This window comes from Oryx dammah, unplaced genomic scaffold (assembly GCF_014754425.2).
Source record: "Oryx dammah isolate SB20612 unplaced genomic scaffold, SCBI_Odam_1.1 HiC_scaffold_27, whole genome shotgun sequence".
Taxonomy (NCBI): domain Eukaryota; kingdom Metazoa; phylum Chordata; class Mammalia; order Artiodactyla; family Bovidae; genus Oryx; species Oryx dammah.
The window spans coordinates 5,067,173-5,087,788 of NW_024070211.1; the positions used below are offsets into that span (position 1 = coordinate 5,067,173).

At 59.0% G+C, this 20,616-nt stretch overlaps 2 protein-coding genes across 5 annotated transcripts in view; one reads left to right on the top strand and one right to left on the bottom strand.

The window, feature by feature from the left end:
- The window catches only part of LDLRAD2 (low density lipoprotein receptor class A domain containing 2), a 7,731-nt gene extending 2,462 nt beyond the window's left edge, over positions 1-5,269 (top strand). Inside the window, exons 3-5 of the mRNA XM_040228541.1 lie at positions 23-261; positions 3,026-3,157; positions 5,004-5,269. Of these exons, the coding sequence (XP_040084475.1) occupies positions 23-261; positions 3,026-3,157; positions 5,004-5,269 (637 nt within the window). The remainder of the gene's footprint in view (positions 1-22; positions 262-3,025; positions 3,158-5,003) is intronic.
- Positions 5,270-5,883: 614 nt separating this feature from the next.
- HSPG2 (heparan sulfate proteoglycan 2) overlaps positions 5,884-20,616 on the bottom strand; it is a 110,532-nt gene continuing 95,799 nt past the window's right edge. For all 4 annotated transcript variants that reach the window (XM_040229533.1, XM_040229535.1, XM_040229534.1 and 1 more), the window contains 23 exons: positions 19,538-19,742; positions 18,937-19,034; positions 17,919-18,185; positions 16,740-16,849; positions 16,404-16,551; positions 16,190-16,306; positions 15,520-15,631; positions 14,723-14,867; positions 14,536-14,635; positions 14,268-14,377; positions 14,019-14,127; positions 13,330-13,428; positions 12,757-12,978; positions 12,212-12,456; positions 11,502-11,673; positions 11,288-11,410; positions 11,143-11,199; positions 8,401-8,476; positions 8,248-8,326; positions 8,054-8,124; positions 7,825-7,908; positions 7,331-7,434; positions 5,884-7,172 (listed from right to left, as the gene is read on the bottom strand). In XM_040229533.1, coding sequence (XP_040085467.1) covers positions 7,000-7,172; positions 7,331-7,434; positions 7,825-7,908; positions 8,054-8,124; positions 8,248-8,326; positions 8,401-8,476; positions 11,143-11,199; positions 11,288-11,410; positions 11,502-11,673; positions 12,212-12,456; positions 12,757-12,978; positions 13,330-13,428; positions 14,019-14,127; positions 14,268-14,377; positions 14,536-14,635; positions 14,723-14,867; positions 15,520-15,631; positions 16,190-16,306; positions 16,404-16,551; positions 16,740-16,849; positions 17,919-18,185; positions 18,937-19,034; positions 19,538-19,742 — 3,026 coding nt within the window. In that variant the 3' untranslated portion in view covers positions 5,884-6,999. The remainder of the gene's footprint in view (positions 7,173-7,330; positions 7,435-7,824; positions 7,909-8,053; positions 8,125-8,247; positions 8,327-8,400; positions 8,477-11,142; positions 11,200-11,287; positions 11,411-11,501; positions 11,674-12,211; positions 12,457-12,756; positions 12,979-13,329; positions 13,429-14,018; positions 14,128-14,267; positions 14,378-14,535; positions 14,636-14,722; positions 14,868-15,519; positions 15,632-16,189; positions 16,307-16,403; positions 16,552-16,739; positions 16,850-17,918; positions 18,186-18,936; positions 19,035-19,537; positions 19,743-20,616) is intronic.

Below are 20,616 nucleotides of genomic sequence, written 5' to 3' on the forward strand. Positions count from 1 at the left end.
CCCCGGCGCTCAACGCCTCCATGCCGCCCCCGGCGCTCAACGCCTCCGCCCCGCTGCCTGCGGACCCCTGCGCACCCGGCTCCTACCTGCAGTTGTACGAGGGGCCGCCGGGGACGCCCCGGCCCCTGGGAGCCCCGCTCTGTGGCCTGACCATCCCGGCCCCGGTGACGACCTCCGGGGACCTCCTGGGCCTGCGCCTGGTCACCAGAGGCCGCCAGCCCCGCGTGGACTTCGTGGGAGAAGTTACCTCGTTCCGGCTGGGTGGGTTGGGGCTGTCGGCCTGGACCTGGAGGGGCCGGGGCCTGCGGGAGAGAAGCGGGTGGGGTGGTCCAGACCCAGAGCCAACCGCGGGGACTTGACTTCCTGCAACTCACACTCCAGTATCAACTCCCTCATACACAAGGCGCAAGCACACCCCTGGTACCCACAGCTCCACACACCCCGCACACACAGACTGCCAACGCACGACCCACCTGGCTCACATACGGCACACTCACTTGCACACACAGTTCGCATCACATACACCTCATACACAGTACCACTTTGCACACTTCCAGGCAACTCACGCCCACGTATGTTCACACAGCGGCTCCTCTGTCCTGAATCTGCCTCTCAGACGATTGCAGAGGGGCAGAGAGCCAGGACTCTTGGTGATTGTAAGTGGGGGAAACCTACTTAGGCAAGGAAAGGGAACTTATTGTGATATTAACAGTAATCCCTTAATGAGCGTTGTCTCCCGCCCTTGGCAAGCCAGATCTCCTCTGTTCTCACAGCAGCTATGCTGGGTCATACCCTCTTACTGATGGATGGGAAACAGGCTCAGGGAGGTTAGGCAAAGTGCCGCAGGCCACCCAGATCACAGGCGGAGCAGCGAGGCTGTAACTGCTAGAGTTGGCCCTCTGTTCACATTGAGTCAAGGCTTTAGTCCCGGCAGGTTCCCCAGGACTGGAGACACTCGCTGATGCTACCCCAGACGAGCTGCCAAAGCCCAGAAGTTTCCAAAACCACAGAGAAGCTTCATCGCCCTCTCTGCCAAAATATCCAGACTGGAGCATTAAATATGGGGTCATGAGAACTTGGAGGCAAGAACTTTGGCGGGGGGGTGGGGGGGGTGGCTCTGAGAGCCAACCCAGGTTCACCAGGAGTTGGACCTCGACATGCCAGGCCCTCAACAGCCCTTCAACCTGAGCTGGTCAGAGAGCACGCCCTGCCGTCTCATGTGTGTCTTTGGGGCCATGACTGATGGGGCTTGGGGTCCCCTTTCTGGCTCCTGTGCCAAGGGTCCTAATGTTGTTTTGCAAGAAGATCTCACTGGCCAATTGGAAACCAACTCCTTCCCTCCCTCCCTTCTTTATTCTCTCTCTCTCCCTTTCCCCCCATGACCTTGCCCTCCTGTGAGGCGCCGGCCAGGCATGTCGCAGCTGCTCTGTATTTAGCAGGATTGGACTCAAGAGCAGGTGGCAGTGGCGAAGCTCTGCTGCAACTCTGGCTCCCTTGGACCCCTTTTTATGATATTACTGTTTGTGTTTCCGCTCATAGGTATTCGCTCTGACACCTACAGCATCTTGTGCGTGTGAGAGCATTCACTTTCATTTGCACATGTAAGAAACCCAGTTTGAGTAGGCTTAAGCCAAAGGAGAATTTGGGGGGCTCCTATAACTGGGATACTAAGGTGTTGGTTCAGGTAAAGATGGATCCAAGAGCTCAAGTGATGCCTCCTAGGCTCTCTCTTTATTTTTCTCCCTTTGCTTTGGATCTGTTTGGCTTCCATCTCAGGCAACTCTAGCTCCCTCTTTCTACTTGGCAGCAAGGTGACTCTGCAACTCCAAGAACACAGTCTCTCTTATAACTCTCACCTCAGTGAAAAAAAGAGCGAGGATCTTTTCTCTGTTGGCCGAGCCGTTGTGTGGCTGGCAGGATCTCAGTTCCCAACCAGGGACTGAACCCGAGCCCCCTGCAGTGAAAGTGCCAAGTCCTACCCACTGGACTGCCAGGGAACTGCAGGAATCTTAAGGTTCTAGCAAAAGTCCTCAGGGTCCAATCTGATTGGCCACACGGGCCATGTGTCCATCCCCAGAACCCGGAATGGAATGCGCTGATTCCCATGCTCAGCTCTGAGCCATGGGATTGGTCAGTACTGCCTGACCCAGCTTTTTTCCGCTGAATGGGGTGCTGCATAAGCCAACCTGTCTGCCGCACCTGGGCACCAAGTCATCCCCTTTTCTCGTCTGTGCGTGTGTTCATTCATTTAATAAGTATTGAGTAGCTGCCAGGCACCAGGTGCTCTTCCAGGCTCCAGGGATTCACGCAGCCATGAGTGAAAGAGAAGTCCCTGTCTCACTTGAGCTGACGTTCTAGTGGGCGAGACAGACCACAAAGAATCAAGCAAATCTGTGTTCTGCAGAGGTGGTAAGTGTGACAGGGGAACCGGAGTCAGGATAAAGGGGTGGGGGAGGGGTGGTGTGTTGTTCTCGTGTGGGGGTGAGGGCAGTCCTTCAGACAAGATGACCTTTGAGTGGAGAGACCGGAGAGGAACAAGCCATACAGTTGCAGGTGGGCTGATGGCAGGTACAGTGCTGAGTGGGGGGAGGTGCTTGGAGTGTTCAGGTCGCCGGGCACACACGTGTGTGTACACACTCACATGCTCACATGAGCATGGGGTGGAATTCCTACCATGCCGCTTAGATACAAGCTATGTGGACTTGGTCTAGCGACCTAGCCTCCCTGTGCCTCAGTCTTCTCCTCTCTCAAATGGGGTTGATAACAGTACTGACCCACAGGGTTGCTGTGAGAACCCGATGAGCTGGGACGGGAACCGCGCTGGGCCTGGCATAGGAACTCCATAAATATTAGCCACCATCACCCTCATCATCTTTATGATCACATCCCTGTCTCATCCATACTCTCATCTGCACGTGCCTGGAAACAGCCTCTCCTGCTCACATGTCCCACATTCCCTCGGCACAGGACCAGACCTGCCCTGGTGCTCAGGGTCCTCATCGCATGCCTCCCCTCTCGGCCGCAGGATCCTGTGGTGCCTACTTCCCGTGTCAGAACGGCAGGTGTATCCCCCCGAGCCTGGTGTGCGATCGATGGGGCATGGACAACTGTGGCGATGGCAGTGACCAGGCCTCCTGGCCACCAGCCAACTGCGGAGGTCAGTGGTGGGTGGGGCCTGGGCCCCGCTGAGCAGCTGGGATGGGAGCCGGAGGCAGGGGTGTGGCGGGAGAGGATAAGGGGAAGCAGCGGGGACTCTGTCCAGACCAGGCTGAGGACCTCTAGCCTGAGGACCAGAGGACGTTAGAGCTTGAAGATGCCGGAGGTCATCAGGTCCAGCTGCTTCCAAATGGCGTTTCAGTGGTGGTGAGGGTGCATTCTGTCATTTCCAAGAACTGACTCATTTGACAAGACCCTGATGCTGGGAAACATTGAAGGCGGGAGGAGAAGGGGATGACAGAGGATGAGATAGATGGTTGGATGGCATCACTGACTCCATGGACATGAGTTTGAGTAAACTCTGGGACTTGGCGATGGACAGGGAAGCCTGGCGTGCTGCAGTCCATGGGGTCACAAAGAGTCGGACATGACTGAGCAACTGAACTGAACTGAAGTCATTTCCATCATGTCTGACTCTTTGTGGCCCCACGGAATATAGTCTACCAGGCTCCTCTGTCCATGGGATTCTCCAGGCAAGAATACTGGAGTGGGTTGCCGTGCCCTCTTCCAGGAGACCTTCCAGACCCAGGAACTGAACCTGCATCCCTTCTGTCTCCGGCACTGGCAGGCAGGTTTTTTTTTTTTTTTTTTTTTTACCACTAGTACCACCTGGATCAGGGTTCAAACCCATGTGTCTTGCATTGGCAGATGGATTCTTTACCACTGAGACACCAGGGAAGCCCTCCATGAAGACATTTTTGTCTGTTTTTCTCACTGTCATATCCCTTAGTCCCCAGAGCAATGCCTGGGGTATAGCAGATGATCAAAAAATACTCGTCAAATAAGTGGAAGAATGAACCTCCCTGTGCCTCCGTTTCTTTACCTGTAAACTGAGGATGATAAAGTGAGCCTTTTGGATTTGTCATGAACTTTAAGTGAAATCCTGTGGGTGACGAGCCCAGCGCAGAGCACGGCGCTGGGTGCACTGACAGTGCTCACCACAGGTGCTTCCTTCTTGAAAAGCAGCTCCATTCACCCACCGCAGCCTCTGGAGCTAGACTGTGAGTCCAGGTCCACCCCTGGATCTTCCGGCTGTGTGACCTGGCGAGTGACTCAACCTCCCTCTGTGCTTCAGTTCAGGTGCTCAGTCGTGTCCGACTCTTTGCAACCCCGTGGCCTGCAGCACGCCAGGCCTCCCTGTCCATCACCAACTCCCAGAGCTTGCTCAAACTCATGTCCTTTGAGTTGGTGATACCATCCAGCCATCTCATCCTCTGTCATCCCCTTCTCCTCCCGCCCTCAATCTTTCCCAGCATCAGGGTCCTTTCCAGTGAGTCAGTTCTTTGCATCTGGTGGCCAGGGTATTGGAGTTTCAGCTTCAGCATCAGTCTTTCCAACAAATATTCAGCACTGATTTCCTTTAGGATGGACTGGTTGGATCTCCTTGAAATCTAAGGGACTCTCAAGAGTCTTCTCCAACACCACAGTTCAAAAGCATCAATTCTTCAGCGCTCAGCTTTCTTACAGTCCAACTCTCACATCCATACATGACCACTGGAAAAACCATAGCCTTGACTAGACGGATCTTTGTTGGCCAAGTGATGTCTCTGCTTTTTAATACGCCGTCTAGCTTGGTCAGTGTCTTTTAATTTCATGGCTGCAGTCACCATCTGCAGTGATTTTGGAGCCCCTCAAAATAAAGTCTGACACTGTTTCCACTGTTTCCCCATCCATTCCTTATCTGTAAAATAAAAATACTAACACTTGCTCAGAGGTTTTAGGAGTATTAAATGAGACATAATCATTTAATTATCAAATCTCAGTGTGTTGGTTATTTCCCCCTTCAGCTCCCTCTCCAGAGCCCAGCCAGGAGGGGAATACGGATGACGGTACCTCCCAGACCCTGACTCCCTCCCCAGCTCTCTGGTCTTCAGGTCCCCTGGGGACAGCAGCTGGGAGGAGCCCGCCAGCCCACTGGGACCCTGCCCGACAAGGTGTAGCTCAGGAAGGTAGGTGGCTCTTGGTAACCACCCACTATCGCCGCATCCACCGAGATCATACTTGTCCCGCTCCAGGGATGGGCAGGGGGCAGCAGGCCCAGGCCGAGGCCTGAGTAGACTCTCTTTCTGCAGGGCCCTGGCTGCAGGGGGTGGCGCTGGCCTCCTCGCTGTCCCTAGCCTCTGCTGGCCTCCTCCTGGGCCTCCTCTGGTGCTGTTGCTTCTCCAGCCAGCTGGCCCACCGGGCCCGGGCCCGTGGCCTCTGCTGCACTGTCTGTTACACGTGTCCTGGCCAAGTGGCCCCTGGGGGGCTGCGGCTGAGTGAGCCAGCCTTCCAGCGTCAGGGGGTGCATTCCTAGAGAGGCTTCGGGCATCGGAGAGAGAGTGGGCTCTGGGGTCAGATGGTCCCCGGGTTCTGCCCCCACCCCCTCACACAGGGCTGTCTACCTTTGAGCCCATCACATAACCCTCCAAGACTCAGTCTGCCCCTCTGGAAAATGGGATGATTTCTGCCTCAGAGGGTCATGGTGAAGGCCACCGGGACAGCTGACTCTGCAGCTTGTTTTGGCAGCTGGCACTCTGCTGGATCTGTGAAGGGCAGGGAACAGGGCCCTCATGCGCCTGAAGCTGTCTCACTTTATCCCTGGACCTCACTGGTCCATCCTGCTTGGCCCTACCCTGGCCCACCCTCAGGGACCATGAGTCCCGCTTGAATCAAAGACACAGGAGATGACAGCCCTGGCGGGGATAGCACCGTTTATTAAGAAAGATCAAGACAAAGACCACAGGAGGGCCCTTTCTAAGACACAGAGGCCAGGCATCCCGGCCCCACGTCTCAGGGGCTGCTGGCAGGGCGGGCGCGTGCCTCCAGGTGGGCCCTCGGGCGCCCACAGATGGGGCAGGACGGGCGCGTCCCCTCCCTGCCCCTCCCAGTCCTGTGTCCCAGCTCCCCGCACCCAAGGCACTTACTCTTTCTGACCACTAAGGCCTCCTCCCCCCACGTCCCCTGGTCCTTCACTTCCAGATCCGTGGGGGGGGGAAGTGGCCTGGCGCGGGCAGGTAGCCCCTCTCAGTGCGGGGCTCTGCCTGTAGCAGCTCCTGGTACGAGTTGGGTGGAGTTTCCCTTGCAGCCCCTTGAGGGCAAGGGGGCCCTGGGCTAGGTGTGGGGTTGGTGGGGAGGGAGCAGTGCAGGCCAGGAGGGCTTGGTGGGAAGGGGAGGCTGCCAGGGGCCGGGGGCCCAGCTGGTCTGGTCGGGATGGAACGGGGCTGGGACGTGGGCTGGTGTGGGGGGGTGGGGCGGGCTGCCTGCCCAGGGGTGAGCTGCCTTTTGCTCCACAGTTGGCACTAAAGAGCCTTCCCAACCCAGAGGAGGGTGGCCAAGGCCAATTGATGCCCTCCACTCTGGGTAGATGGTGAGGCTCCCAGGTGGCTGGCAAGGTGCCTGGCTGGAAGCCGATGTTGGCTCCGCAGAAATGAGGGCCGCCACCCCAGGGCTGAACAAATGGGCGGCCCAGCACTGCCTTGTGGGGGGCTCCGTTGGTGGAGGCGGGTCTGACCCCACTGAGCCACCGTGCCTAATCCCGAGTTCTGGTGGCCCCCGAGGCACCGGCTCTGGTGCAACCTGCTGTGCCCGCAGCCTGTGGCTCTGCCCAGGTGTGTTTGTGGGTGGGGGCGGGGGTGACGTGCCCACCCTCCAGTCCAGCCCAGGGCAGTAGCAGCAAAGCGTGGCATCGCCTCGGTTTCATACAAAATATTCATCATCATCATCATAATAATATTAATAATAATATAGTCGCCGTCGCGGGGCTGGGGCGTGGCCCGGGAGTCCATGCGGGGCGGGCAGTGCCTACGAGGGGCAGGGGCGTGTGTTGGCCCCCGCCTGGGCACGGTGCTGCATGTCCACTGGCTGCGGGGGGGGGCCGCCGGGCCGGGCAGAGTGCAGCACCAGGTTCTTGATGCAGCCCGTGATGCCTGAGGAGAACCTGCCCCCGGTCAGCACGGCCACATCGGGGGCTCCGCCTGTGGGGGTGGGGGGAGAGGGCGGGCCCATCAGCTCCAGGAGCCCTGGGAGGGGGAGCTCCAGTTCTGCTCAGGGGGTGCAGGGCTCCCCAGTCTCTCCCTCAACACCCGGAGGAGCAGGGCCCCAGCCTGCCCTGAGGCCCACCTTCAAGACTTACCAATGTAGATGCTGCCCTTGGTGTTGACCGCCACGTTCGGGCCTGGGGACTGGCCGCTCACCAGCTCCTCTCCGTCCACCTGGATGGAGCCTCTCTGGCCCTCTCTGCATCAGAACGGGAGTCCGGCCCTCACCCACTATTTCCCGTCCTTCCCAGCCCCGTGAGGGTCCCCTCCCTTTACAACAGAGAGGTCCGCCCCCTGCTCCCTGAGTTCTTTCCTGTCCCCCCACCCCTGGCTGGGTGAGAGATCTGGCCCCACACAAACAGCTTCCGAGCACCCCACCCGGGTTTCCCCCATCCCCTGGGGTGCTCGTGTGCTCATTCTCGCCCCCCAGGAGTTCTGTCCCATCCTGGAAGTCTGTGCTCTGGGTGGTGATCGCCCTGCTGACCCCGCCCTCAAATTCTGTCTCCCCAGAGCTTAATGCCTGCCCCCTCCATGTGACAAGGGAACTCTGGCCTCTCGCCCCAGTGCCCGGGCGGGGGAGCTCCCTTACCGCAGTGCCGTCACACGGTGCCACTCGCCGTCGTTAATGGGGTCTTCGGAGACCAGGCGGGCCTCCCCGCTGCCCAGCTGGTAGCTGCAGGCACACAGGCCCCAGAGGGCGTGAGCAGGGGGTGGGACTGGAGTGGGGGAGTGGGGGGTGTGGCTGGGGAGGGGACCGGATGGAAAGCCGATGAAGGATAAGGGGGGTGAGGGAAGGGAGAGGAGGGGTCAGGACCCACCTGAAGACGAGGTGCCCGTCCTGAAGCCCAAGACTGATGAAGTCCTTGCCTCGCGCAGACTGTCCCGACTCCTGCCAGGGAAACAGTGTCTCTGCGGCCCCCGCGGCTGTGGCCACCCCCTTTCTCTCTCCCACTTCCCGGGCCACCAAGAGGCGGGGGAGCCTGAGACCCCGGGCCGGATGCCCCACACTCACCTCGCCCTGCCAGACCAGGAGGCCGCTGGCCGTGCTGGTCCGAACCTCCAGCTCGATGGTCTCAGGCACCTCGGGGAGGCTGCGGTGGAGAAAGTGGGTGAGGGGGCAGAAGTCCCACCCCAGGCCCACAGACCCTCCCAACACTGGTCTTACCTCCTGGAGAAGACGCGGCCCGGGAGAGCGAGGAAGCCGTTGTCATAGAAGTAGGCTCCGTACTGCCCGGGGGCATCTGTGGAGGGGCAGTGGAGGCGATGCTGGGAGCCCCGCCCACCCCCATGGAGCATCCATCCCTCACGGGTCTGTACTGAAGGGGCTCTGAACCTGCAGTCCCTGGGGACCCCGGGGGCTGTGGGCAGAATTCAGGGGGCTCCGAACTTGGCTGGGAAAACATTGCAGTTCCGGCCTTGCTCACTTCTCCCTGAAGCTTAGCCACTGCTTCAATTATGCAGGTAGGAGGCACACTGAAGGTGACTGTCACCAGCAGGAGATTCCTCACCCCCATGTGGTAGTTACAAGCACTTAAAGACATTGTTTATGCTTATTGCAAAGGTGGTAGCTGTTGGGACTAACAACCCTAAATCTTGTATTTAATGGTTAATAAAGAAGCAAAAAATGTAAACGTTTTGATGAAAGTGAAAGGGTGAGTTACTCAGTCATATCTAACTCTTCGCAATCTCAGAGACTATAGCCCACCAGGCTCCTCTCTCCATGGGATTCTCCAGACAAGAATACTGGAGTGAGTTGCCATGCCCTTCTCCAGGGGATCTTCCTGACCCAGGAATTGAAGCCGGGTCCTCTGCACTGCGGGTGGATCCGTTACCACCTGAGTTACCAGGGAAGCCCTTTGATAACCTTGTTTCAGGATAATTGGTTTCCTTTGAAATCTTATGTGCTTCATTCATTCTGTGCCATCACCTATCCCTATTTGCCGGCTCCTGTTCTGGTTCTTTTTTTTTTGACTGTGGTGGGTCTTCCCTGCGGCCCTCAGGCTCTAGAGCACACAGGCTCGGTAGTTGCAGCTGGTGGGTTTAGCTGCTCCAAGACATGTGGGCTGCTAGTTCCCCGACCAGGGATCAAACCCGCATTTCCTGAATTACAAAGAGGATTCTTAATCACTGGACAGCCAGGGAAGTCCCTTGTCCTGTTTCAGCCCTGCAAGCCCCTCATTCCCAGAAGTCTCTCAGTCCTGAGCAGACTGGGACAGCTGGTCACCCAGGTCAGTAGCACATAAACGGTTCTGAACCCTTGAGTTCCTTCCATCTTACAGACAGGGAAACAGGCTCAGGGGTGAGGGACTTGCCCAGGAAGTGGGAAGCTGGATGGCAGCCCAGACCTTAAGGCTGCATCACGCACCCAGTGTGTGTGGCTATACCATTCCCAACCCTACCTGCTCAAAGCCATTCCGTACCAGTGCTGGCCCCTGGGGCCTGGCAGCTACCAGGGTAGGAGACACATCAGTGGCCTCCACCAGCTGATGAAGTGAGCAGCTAACAGTCACCAAGCACCTACTGTGTGCCAGTTACGGGGCAGGAAGTTTCACATCATCCAGCTACAAACATAATTTTTAACTGGATCCTTGTCACAACCCTATGTCTTTGCTACAATTCACAAAAGCTAATATTCTGCATTTTTTCATACTCTTGAGACTCCCCTGGACAGCAAGGAGATCAAACTAATCAATTTTAAAGGAAATCAACCCTGAATATTCATTGGAGGGATGGGTGCTGAAGTTGAAGCTCCAATACTTGGGCCACCTGATGCGAGGAGCTGACTCACTGGAAACAACCCTGATGCTGGGAAAGATTGAGGGTTGTAGGAGAAGTGGGCAGCAGAGGATGAGATGGTTGGATGGCATCACTGTCTCAATGGACATGAGTTTGAGCAAGCTCTGGGAGATGGTGAAGGGCAGGGAAGCCCGGCATGCTGCAGTTCATAGGGTCACAAGGAGTCGAACAGGACTTAGGGGCTGGACGACAACAACAATATTCTGTGTCTGCTATGGACCAGGCATTGTTTGAAGCGTTTTAAATACAGTAAAGAATTTTATTCTCACACTAAATTTTTTCCAAAGTTTTGTGGAAGGATGTTGCTTCTTTCTATTTAATACATGAGGAAACTGAGGTACAGAGAGGTTAAGTGACTCACTGAAGTCACACAGGCAGGAAGTGGCAGGGCTAGGATTTGAATCCAGGCCCTTACCCACTAGACCACCACCTCTCCTATTGTATTAGTGATAAATAAGATATGTATCTAGAAATCAGGTAGCACAAGCCCCGTAAATGATGTTCAGTAAATACGTTTTTAAACTGGAGTGTGACTGCTTTACAATGTTATGTTAGTTTCTGCTGCACAACGAAGTGAATCTGCCATACGTATACTTACATCCCTTCCCTTTGGACTGTCCCTCCCCGACCATCCCACCCATCTAGGTCCTCACAGAGCACCGAGCTGAGCCCCCTGCACTATACAGTAGGCTCCTACCAGCCATTTATGTTACACATGGTAGTAAAATCATTATCATTGCTTTTAAACAAATTGTGGAATCCTTGAGAACGAGGGTCCTGCCTTATTCATCGTACATTTGCTGCTCCCAGGGCAAGTATGGGCACACATACACCTTTGTTGCTTTATGCGTGAATATAGAGCAGAGGACGGAAGTGAGAGGAGTGCGTGGTCACCCAGCCTGCAAGCGCAGGGTGGTATCCGGCTCTAGGCGGCTCATCTCTCCGTATCCTGTCTCTGTGCCCAGGGAGCCTCTCACCTGGACCGGTTTTATTTAGAGGCCAGGATGGAGCGGAGAGGGCGGTGGGGTCACTGGAAGAGGAGCTGAAAGACCCAGAGTCTGAGAAGGACAAGTCTGCTCAGCTCCTCTGGCTGTTCACGCCCAGTACATACCATTTCCCCCGCTGCCTTCAAGATGCCAGTCGGACTCCACCAGGCTGTGTCCAGAGCCTGTGGGGAGAGGCAGGCTCTGGTCGGTGGGCTGTCTCCAGCCCCTGGAGCCCCGAGGGGGACGGCGGAGAGAAGTCGGGGCACTTACTGTGTTGGCAGCGTGGGCCCGAAAAGCCGGGGGGACAGAGGCAGCGAGTGCCCTGGCAGGTGCCCCCATGTAGACAGGGCTCATGGAGCTGGCAAGGGTTCTCCTCGTGCTCACAGAGGTCTCCTGCGGGTCGGGGCAAAGGTGAGTGGGCAGGGGCCGGAGCGGGCGCTGCCCACCCCGTGCCCCCTCCCTCCCAGCCTGGGGGCTCCCCCACCTTTGAAGCCATCTCGACACAGACACTGGAACTCGTACTCGCCCGCGGGCATGCACGTGGCGCCGTGGCGACAGGGCTGGCGCTCACACGGCGAGCTGTCGTAGCACTGCCCGACGCCACGGCTGCCCAGGAAGCTGTAGGTGAGGTCCAGCCGCTTTCCGCTGACTGACACCTGTGGGCACAGGCGCACGGAGGGACCTGAAGGGCGCAGCGGGCAGAGGCACAGAGGTGCCAGCAGACGGAGGGGAGCAGGGGCCCCAGGCTCCGACTTGAGCAGTGAGGTGGGAGACTAGCGCAGGCAAAGGGTGAAAGCCGCTCAGTCGTATCCGATTGTTTGTGACCCCAGGGACTATACAGTCCATGGAATTCTCCAGACCAGAATACTGGAGTGGGGAGCCTTTCCCTTCTCCAGGGGATCTTCCCAACGCAGGGATCGAAGCCAGGTCTCCTGCACTGCGGGCAGATTCTTTACCAGCTGAGCCACCGGGGAAGGAGGAACAGAGTCCAGGGCCTGCTGTGCACCTGGGAAACACCCATCACAGCGGTCCCGCCTCGGGATGACCTTTGAAAGCAGGTGCGATCATCCCATTTCACAGAGGAGGAAACTGAGGTTCAGAGGGGGAAGCGTCCAGTCCCCAGCACCCGGGGCTGACTGCAGACGAAGCAAGGCCACCCCGCCCTCACTGTTGGTGGTCAGGAAGTCTGCTCACCTCACCCACACAGCCGCGGAAGTGGGCGGTCATGTTGGTGGCAGGGGGCAGCTGCACGGCTGGCTCCACGCCGCCCAGGTAGAGCAGGGTGTGCAGGTTGAGGCCCTGGCTCTTGCCAGGTGAGGAGCGCAGCACGGGCCGCCCGCCGTTCACCCTCAGGCTGCCATCCTTGTTGAGACGCTCCGCGGACGCATGGTGCCAGCGGCCCAGGGCCAGCGGCTCGGCGCTCCGCAGGACAGCCAGGCCTGGGGAGGACGCCAGGCAGGGTTGGCACATGGATGGGCCCCCCTGCCCTGGCCCAGCCCCCTACAAGAATTTGAGCAGACATAGAACCTCCTTCAGCCTCTCTGTGCCCCCTGAGGAACCCTCGGAGGTCTAAGGACTGGAATTGGGTCAGACGGAGAGAAGGACGCAAAGATCAGGGGCCTCCTGTTGGTCTGACTTCAGAATTTATTCCTCTTGTCTCTTGGGGCCCCGGAGGGCCCGGGGAGAGTGGCACGGAGCCCAGTGCCCACGGCCCGTCTGTGTTTGGTATCTGCACTCACCTGAGCCCAGCTCGTAGCGGAACTCCAGGTGGCCGCCGACCATCGCCAGGGACACGAAGTCCTCCACCGGCCCGCTCTTCCCTCCACTGAACAGCAGCACCCCGTCGGGCGCCAGCGGCTTGAACTCCACGTCCAGGCGCAGCTCGTGGTGTGTGTTGGTGAGAGCAGGCAGTGCCAGGTAGGAGTCCGTGCCCGACAGGGAGGGAGTGGTCACGGTCACACCTGCAGCAGCCACAGCTCAGCCGGGGCAGTGGGAATCCCGGGGTCCTGGGAGGGCTCCGAGCAGGCAGCCTTCCTCCAGGACCCCTGCTCACTCCTGCTGTCTAGTCCCAAAGGCTGGGGACCCGCTGGACAGTGTCTGCAGCAGCAGCCTTGAGACTCCCTGCCCCCTGGTGCTGCAGAGCAAGCCGGTCTCCAATCGGATCGGGTTCCTCTCTGGGGCCCTTGCTTAAGGGATTCAGGCTCCGGGATAATGGCATCCTCCACAGGACCCGTCAGGGCCTCAGGGTGCCCTGCCCAGCTCCCCCTGTCCTCCCTGGGATCCCCGGGGTCTCAGGTCCCCACTCTGCTTACCTTCCTCACACCTCATCCCTGAGCGGCCCAGGTGGCAGCGGCAGGTGTAGCCGCGGCCGTCGGGCCGGTTCACACACGTGGCGTCGGGCCCACAGGCCTCTGGGGCGGGGGTACACAGGGGGCGGTGAGGCGGGGGGGGACATGGAGGTGTCCGGGGAGAAGGAGAGGGGTCCTGATGCCAGGGTCCTACCTACTGCAGCCGGGGCCTGGGCTGGTTAGCCCAGCCAGCCCGGGACGGCTGCATGGGGAGACGGGGGAGGGGGAAGGGACTTAGGCCAGGGGGACAGCAAGGCGGATGAGCCCGTGACTCCGGGTGTTGTTCCTGGAAGACGGCACCCACCCGCACTGTGGTGTAGGGGTGAGGAGTCAACGGGAGGCGGGGGTGAGTGCCCTGGTAACAGGTGGTAGATACCAGGGAGCGGTGATGGGGGGCAGGGGCCGTGCCTGGGTACAGCGAGCGGGGTGAGGCCTTGGGTGGCAGAGATGCGAGGCGGAGGGGAATTGGTGTAAGTGGTGATGGAAGTCAGAAGCCAGGAAGGTGCTAAGTACTTGGGGGAGGACCCACGAGCGTGGTGAGTACTCAGCTGCTGGGGGGGCAGGGGGTGGTTGAGGGTGGGTATGCAGACGCAGCTACGGGCAGAGGGAAGAGGCTGGGGTGGCAGCCATGGACGGAGCGGATGGGTACCCACCTGGGTGGCAGTGCAGAGCCTGTGAGTGCTCACAGCGGCTCCCGGTGAAGCCAGCCGGGCACACACACACGTAGCTGCTGCTCTCTGAGTCCTGGCACTGGCCCCCGTTCTGCAAGGCAACACCCCAAAGTCAGGCCAAGGACACCCTGGCCCTCCCCTGCTTCCCACAGGGTGGGGGAGGGGGGTTCTGTCATGGCCAAGGGCAGTGGCTGGGGGCAGCGGGGAGAAGGGTGCGGCCTGGAGGGTCACCTGGCAGGGCCGGTCCCGACAGGTGGGGCAGTGGGAGATGCCATGCGCCGTGAGGTTGAGGTCGTGGAAGACGATCTCCTCGCCTTGGATGCGCAGCTCTCGGACACAGCCTAGGTGGGGGTGGGGGGGGGCGAGCAGGATGAGCCAAGGTGGGGGTGCCTGGAGGCCCGGGTGACCACGTCCTTCTGGTCCTCCTGGGTGACCGTGGGCTCGGCCAGCCCGGGGGGGAGGTCTGACCAGGGCTGCAGGCAGGGGGCAGGGGGCTCACCTATGAAGCCGCTGCTCAGCCCCACATTGGGGATGGCGCCGTAGTCAGGGTAGCCGCCCAGGTAGAGCTCCTCATTCAGGTCCAAGCCCTGGAACTTGCCCTGGGCAGAGGGGACATCGGGAGTGGCAGCCAGGCTGGGCGGAGGTGGGGGAGGGGCCAGGCCTAGGGGGACGGAGCTGGGTCTCACCTGCGAGGTGCCGTTGACCGGTGCCAGGCTGCCCACGATCAGGGAACCCTGAGTTAGGCTCCGCAGCAGGGTCACAGTGTGAAACTGGCCCAGGGCCAGCGGTGTGGGGTGGCGGATGGTAGCCATGCCCGACCCTGCGTCAAACCTGCTCCGTGGGGCAGGGGTGGGGGGCAGGGCAGGAGAGAGAGGACGTGGGGTCTGTAGGGAGGGGCCCAGGCCGGCAAAGGGGTCAACACCATTGCCCGCCTCCCCGCCCCTCCCTAAGCCTTCTCCCCCTTACACCCTTTCCCTGGGAGCTTGTCCAGGGCCGCCCCTGGGGCGCCAAGTGTGCCTGGCTCCAGGCCCCTGCAGCCTAGCACGTGGCCTCACTGCTCGTCTGAGGACCTTCTCTGCGATCGCATTCCTTTCCTTCTTAGTCTGCGACTGGTCTCCCCCAACCGGGACATTACATTCCCACAAGGGCCAGAATCTGATCTGTTGTGTTTCTCTCTCTATCGGTGCCCGGCACACATTCAGCAAATGACTGCTGAATGAATGAAGAATGAAGGAGTTCTGGCCTGCAGCAGCCTTGCCCCAGAAGGTCGCTCTCAGCATCGCTGAGTGTTCCTGCTGCAGTTTTGTGCAGGTCAGAGGCTGCTTCCTCCACCACCGGCCGGTGGGCTGTGCTGACCCCGGCAGAACGGAGGTCATCGAGGATAACAGCCACATCTTCTTCCAGAAGACCCCTGATCGGAAGTCCTGCAGTCTAGTCCCCCAGCGCCCCCTCCCCCGTAAACAGGGAGGGTGAGGGTTCTCACCGGAACTCGGGCCTCCCGCCCACGAGGCCAAAGGAGATGAAGTCGGGCTGCCTGTTGGCCAGGTTGGCGGGGCTCCCTGGGATCCGCTTCTGCCCGTTGTATAGCAGCATTCCTGGCGGGCACGTCCATGTGAGGGCCTCCCGGTCTACTCCCCACCACCGCCCCCGCCCCAAGCTGGAGAGCCCGCCCCTCCCTCGGGCATACTCCACACAGCCAAGGCGTCTCACTCTCAGGACAGGACCAAGATAGAAGGGCCTTGCTGAGAGTCCCTAGAAAGGAGCTGAACTTGGTCCACTTATGAGGGAGGATCAATCTGAAGAAGGAGAGGGAGGCAGAGAGACTCACCGGAGTAGAGAAGAAGGCCTGGACAGTGCAAGGCAGAGACCCCGTAAGAGGAGGGAGGAGACAGATGAGAGAGAGAGAGAGGGGAGGAGAGGGTGAGGGGGGGGGAGGAGGGAGGAGGGGGCAGAGGCGGGGCAGGAGGCAGACTTGGAGGCAGGAGGCTTGGGTGCAGGCATCTGAGGAGTGGATGGAGATGCAAGGCAGAGGAGAGAGCCAGAGAGGGGGGGCCCGGGACAGGGGGGTCCAAGGACCAGCGGCTGCCAGGGCCGGTGCCACGCTGGCAGGCACTGCGGAGATCCCCAGCGTCAGCTCCGCTCCCGCGGCTCACCATCCGCGGAGTCCGGCCGGAAGGTGATCTTGATCTCAAACTTCCTGTAGGCATCCTTGATGGTGGGCAGTGGCAGGAAGGAGTGGGGGGTCTGCGTGAAGTAGGGCACCACGCGCTCTGCGAGCAGAAAGCACAGTTCAAGACAACACTCCCCCCAGGCGGTGGGCAGGGTGTGGCCGCTCCCCCGGCGGGGGTGGGGGATGTGTGGTCTCACCTGGCACCTGCAACTGGGCGAAGGCCTTGACCTTGCCCTGGCGGTTGGTGGCGGTGCAGACGTACGTGCCCGCATCCTGGGGCTGGACTGAGGGTAGCAGCAGCATGTGGTTCTCTAGGCGGCTGTCGGGTGGCAGGTTCCCGTCCAGCTGCAGACACACCGGCACTGTGACCCCTGGCTGCGGCCGGCACCTCCGTGGGGCCTGCCTGGGGGCCCCACCCTCAGACCCGGAGCGCAGACTCCATGCCAAGCCTGGGGGTCCTGGGGACAGTGACACGGGGAAGACCTGGTCCCAGCCACTCAGGCACATCCGCCGGCCCCCTGCCCAGCAGTTACCTTGCTCCAGGTGATTTCAGGAGCCGGGTAGCCAGAGACCATGCAAGGGAACACAGCTGTAGAACCCGCAGGCACGCGGACCTCAGGGGGTGTGGAGATCTGGGGCAAGGCTGAGAGGACGGAGGGGGATGCAGGCGTCAGCCTGATGACGGCCACTGCCTGGCTCGTTTAACCCTCACACTCTCCCTGGGAGGGAGGCACTGTCTCCCCATTTCACAGATGAGGACGCTGTGGCTGGGAGGGAACTGAGCCGTTCACTCCTGGTTGCAATGATGGAACCTGGCAGAGCCAGGGCTCGGGGACGTGTCCAACTGACTCCACAGACCAAGCCTCAAAAACCCACCAGGCTAGAACATTGTGCAGCCCTCGGGGGACCTGAAAACGGGGTACTGGGGCAGCGGGGGTAAGTTTCGGGGCGAGTCAGACGGCCTGGGGTGAAAAGGAATAGCTTTTGAAGAACACATAGATTATAACTGCCTGGCATCATCTATGCCCGTGCTTCAGTTCTTTGTTTTAATTTAGAAATCTTTAATCTTTTTTGCCATGCCACGTGGCATGTGAGATCTGAATTCCCTGACCAGTGGACTGAACCCCCATGCCTGGCAGTGGAAGCATGAAGTCTTAACCACTGGACCACCAGAAGCCTCAGTTTTACTGTCCCATACATCTGCTTTGTGTCTGTGTTGTCTGTGCCATCAGTCTGGGCTACAGGCCCTCCTCATAGAGCAGGCACTCCTGCAGGTGAGGACTACGCGTCTGATTTTCTCCTGATGCCCCGTGGCACAGGATTCCCTGCAAGTTCCAGCTGCCCCAGAGGACCACTCACATCTATCCCCTGCTGCACCTGCTTGTTAGGAAAAGTGAAAGTGAAAGTCGCTCAGTCGTGTCTGGTTCTTTGTGACCCCATGGACCATACAGTCCATGGAATTCTCCAGGCCAGAATACGGGAGTGGGTAGCCTATCTGTTCTCCAGAGGATCTTCCCAACCCAGGAATCGAACCAGGGTCTCCTGCATTGCAGGTGGATTCTTTACCAGCTGAGCTACAAGGGAAGCCCTGCTTGTTAGGAAACCCACTCCCTAAACACACTGAGCTGAAACTCCCCGTGCAAGCGGGAAGGAGGAGGAGGGCAGGGCGGGCAGGAGACGGCCAAGCACCCCCGGCCCCCACCGGCCCTCACCTTGCACGAGCAGCAGCACGTGGGACTGAGTGGTGCCCGCGGCGTTGCTGGCGGTGCAGCGGTACTGCCCCGCGTCGGCCAACTCCACGCGGGCGATTCTGACGATGCCTCCGCTCTGCACGATGCCCGGCCGCAGGCGCCCGCCCACTTTGCTCCATGTCACCTGGGGCTTGGGGTCCCCGAGGGCCAGGCACTCGAACTCCACGGCGTGGCCGACCACCACGGACTGCACGGAGGTCCGGATGTTGATGAGTACGGATGGCAGAGCTGGGGAGGATGGCGGTAGATGGGGTGAGGCCGGCTGGCTGAGGCCAGGGCTCGGGGAGACCGCAGACGCCCCCGGGACAGGTGGACACTGCAGCCGAGGCTGCCATCATTGCGCTTGCCTTTTCCTGCGCCCACTTATTAGCACACTCACTTGTTAGCTCTTTTGTTCATTCACTTCCTCGTGGGTGCATCTGCCATCATTTTCACTGGTTTGTCTAAGCACCCACGAACTCCGCGCATCTTCCTTCTCCCCTACTCCTTTGCAAGATTCATAAGCCCCCTTACTCTCTGCTAGTGAAAGTTGCTCCGTCGTATCCGACTCTTTGCGGCCCCCTGGACTATATAGTCCATGAGGTTCTCCAGGCCAGAATACTGGAGTGGGTAGCCTTTCTCTTCTCCAGGGGATCTTCCCAACTCAGGGATCGAACCCAGGTCTCCCGCACTGCAGGTGGATTCTTTACCAGCTGAGCCACCAGGGAGGCCCAGATGCAAGCAAGATACAATCAAAAATTCTCTTTATTTGCACACATTCAAGGGGTTTCTTTGCAGAAGGAAATGGCAACCCACTCCGGTATTCTTGCCTGGAAAATTCCATGGACAAAGGAGCCTGGTGGCTAGTTCATACGGTTGCAAAGGGTTGGACATCAGAGAGTGACTATTACTCACTCAAGGGGCTTCTTGGGGAATATGGTCCCTACGCCTTTCATCTCTATCCCCTGCTTTTAGCAGAAGCCTGAAGCCACACTTCTACCTTGGACAACCAGCTGGGCACTGGCCTGGGCCTGTCCCCATGGTCCCTGGGCCTGGCACACATAGGTTCCTTGGCAATTCTGGTCCAAGTTCTGGATTCTGTGAAGAAACAAGACATCAGTGAATAAAAACAATTGCTGAGAATATTTGGCAGCTGTGTAGGAGTTAAAAGCTGTCAGAGATCAGCACAGGATGTAAATTTCTAGTCTCCCCAGAACCCTGGGAGACAGGGAGGCAGGGTGAATGTCACCACACCCATTTCACACCAAGACCTTCTGGTCTAGAGCTCAAGGTCACACAGGTATCAAGCAGCAGAGCTGCAATCTGGGCCACGTGTATGTATCTGGCCCCAGAGCTGGTTCAACTTGCCTTTAACAACAACACAAACATGGGCCCCTGAGGACTGCAGGCCTTCCCTGTGCTGAGCGCTGTGTTAAGTGCTCTGGGGTCTCGCATAACTCACTGCACGACTGACAGCCCTGAGGCTCAGGGAGGTGAAGTGACTTCTCAAGGCCATCGTTGCATGCTCAGCCCTCCCTGTAGGGCAGGGATTCTAACAGCCCCACTGTGTGCCTTGGGCAGGGGCACCCCACCCCACTCACCGGAGCACCCCATCATGCACGCTGTGGCCGGGAGGCAGCGGACCCCCTTCCTTGAACCAGCGGAGCTGGGTGCCTGGGTCACTGGGCACGACACAGTGGAACTCCACGCTGGCCCCTATGCTCTTGGTCTCCAACTGAGGCGTGACCTGGACTGTGGGTGCAGATCCTGCTGGTGCAGGTGTGGCAGGGAGAGAGCCAGAGGGGCCTGCGGGGACAGGTACGAGGTTGTGAGAGTATGTGTGTGTGTGATATCCCCAATGCTGCGCCAGGACCTGGGAACCCCAAACCTAACATTCAAAGGACGTTCTTCTCCCATTTGCCTCTCTGACCAGGGTAAAAAAACCTGACTCATTCACCTGCTCACTTGTTTAGTCATTTAATCAACACGTATATAAGGGTTCGTGGGGACTTCTCTGGTGGTCCAGTAATGAAGAATCCACCTCCCAAGGCCAGGGACACAGGTTCAACCCCTGGTCAGGGAACTGAGGTTCCATGTGCCGTGGGACAACTAAGCCTGCAAGCCACAGCTGCAGAGCATGGGTCACGACCAGAGAGACAACTGCACGCTGCAACGAGAGGTCCTGTGTGCAGCAATTAAGACCCAGTGCAGCCAAATAAATGCATATGAAAGAAAAAAAGTCTGTGACGTGCTGGACTGTGCTTCACAAGCTCCCGGCCTTCGGGAGGGGTTGGTCTTGGGAAGATTCAGACATTTGAAGGAAGGACAGCAAAGGCTATTCTGACCCTAGTCTAAAACAGGAGGGGGCTTCCCTGGTGGCGCAGGGGGTAGGAATCTGCCTGCCAGCGCAGGGGAAAACGGGTTTGATCCCTGATCTAGGAAGATGCTACTTGCCACTGAGCAACTAAGCCTGGGCACCACAACTACTGAAGCCTGTGCTCTGGAGCCCAGGAGCTGCAACTGCTCAGCCCGCAGACCACAGCTACCAAAGCCCCTGTGCCCCAGAGCCTGTGCTCTGCAACGAGAGAAGTCACTGCATCACGAGAGAGAAGCCCCCACTCGCTGCAACTTGAGAAGGCACTTGCAAAGCAGTGAAGACCCATCACAGCCAGAAATCAAT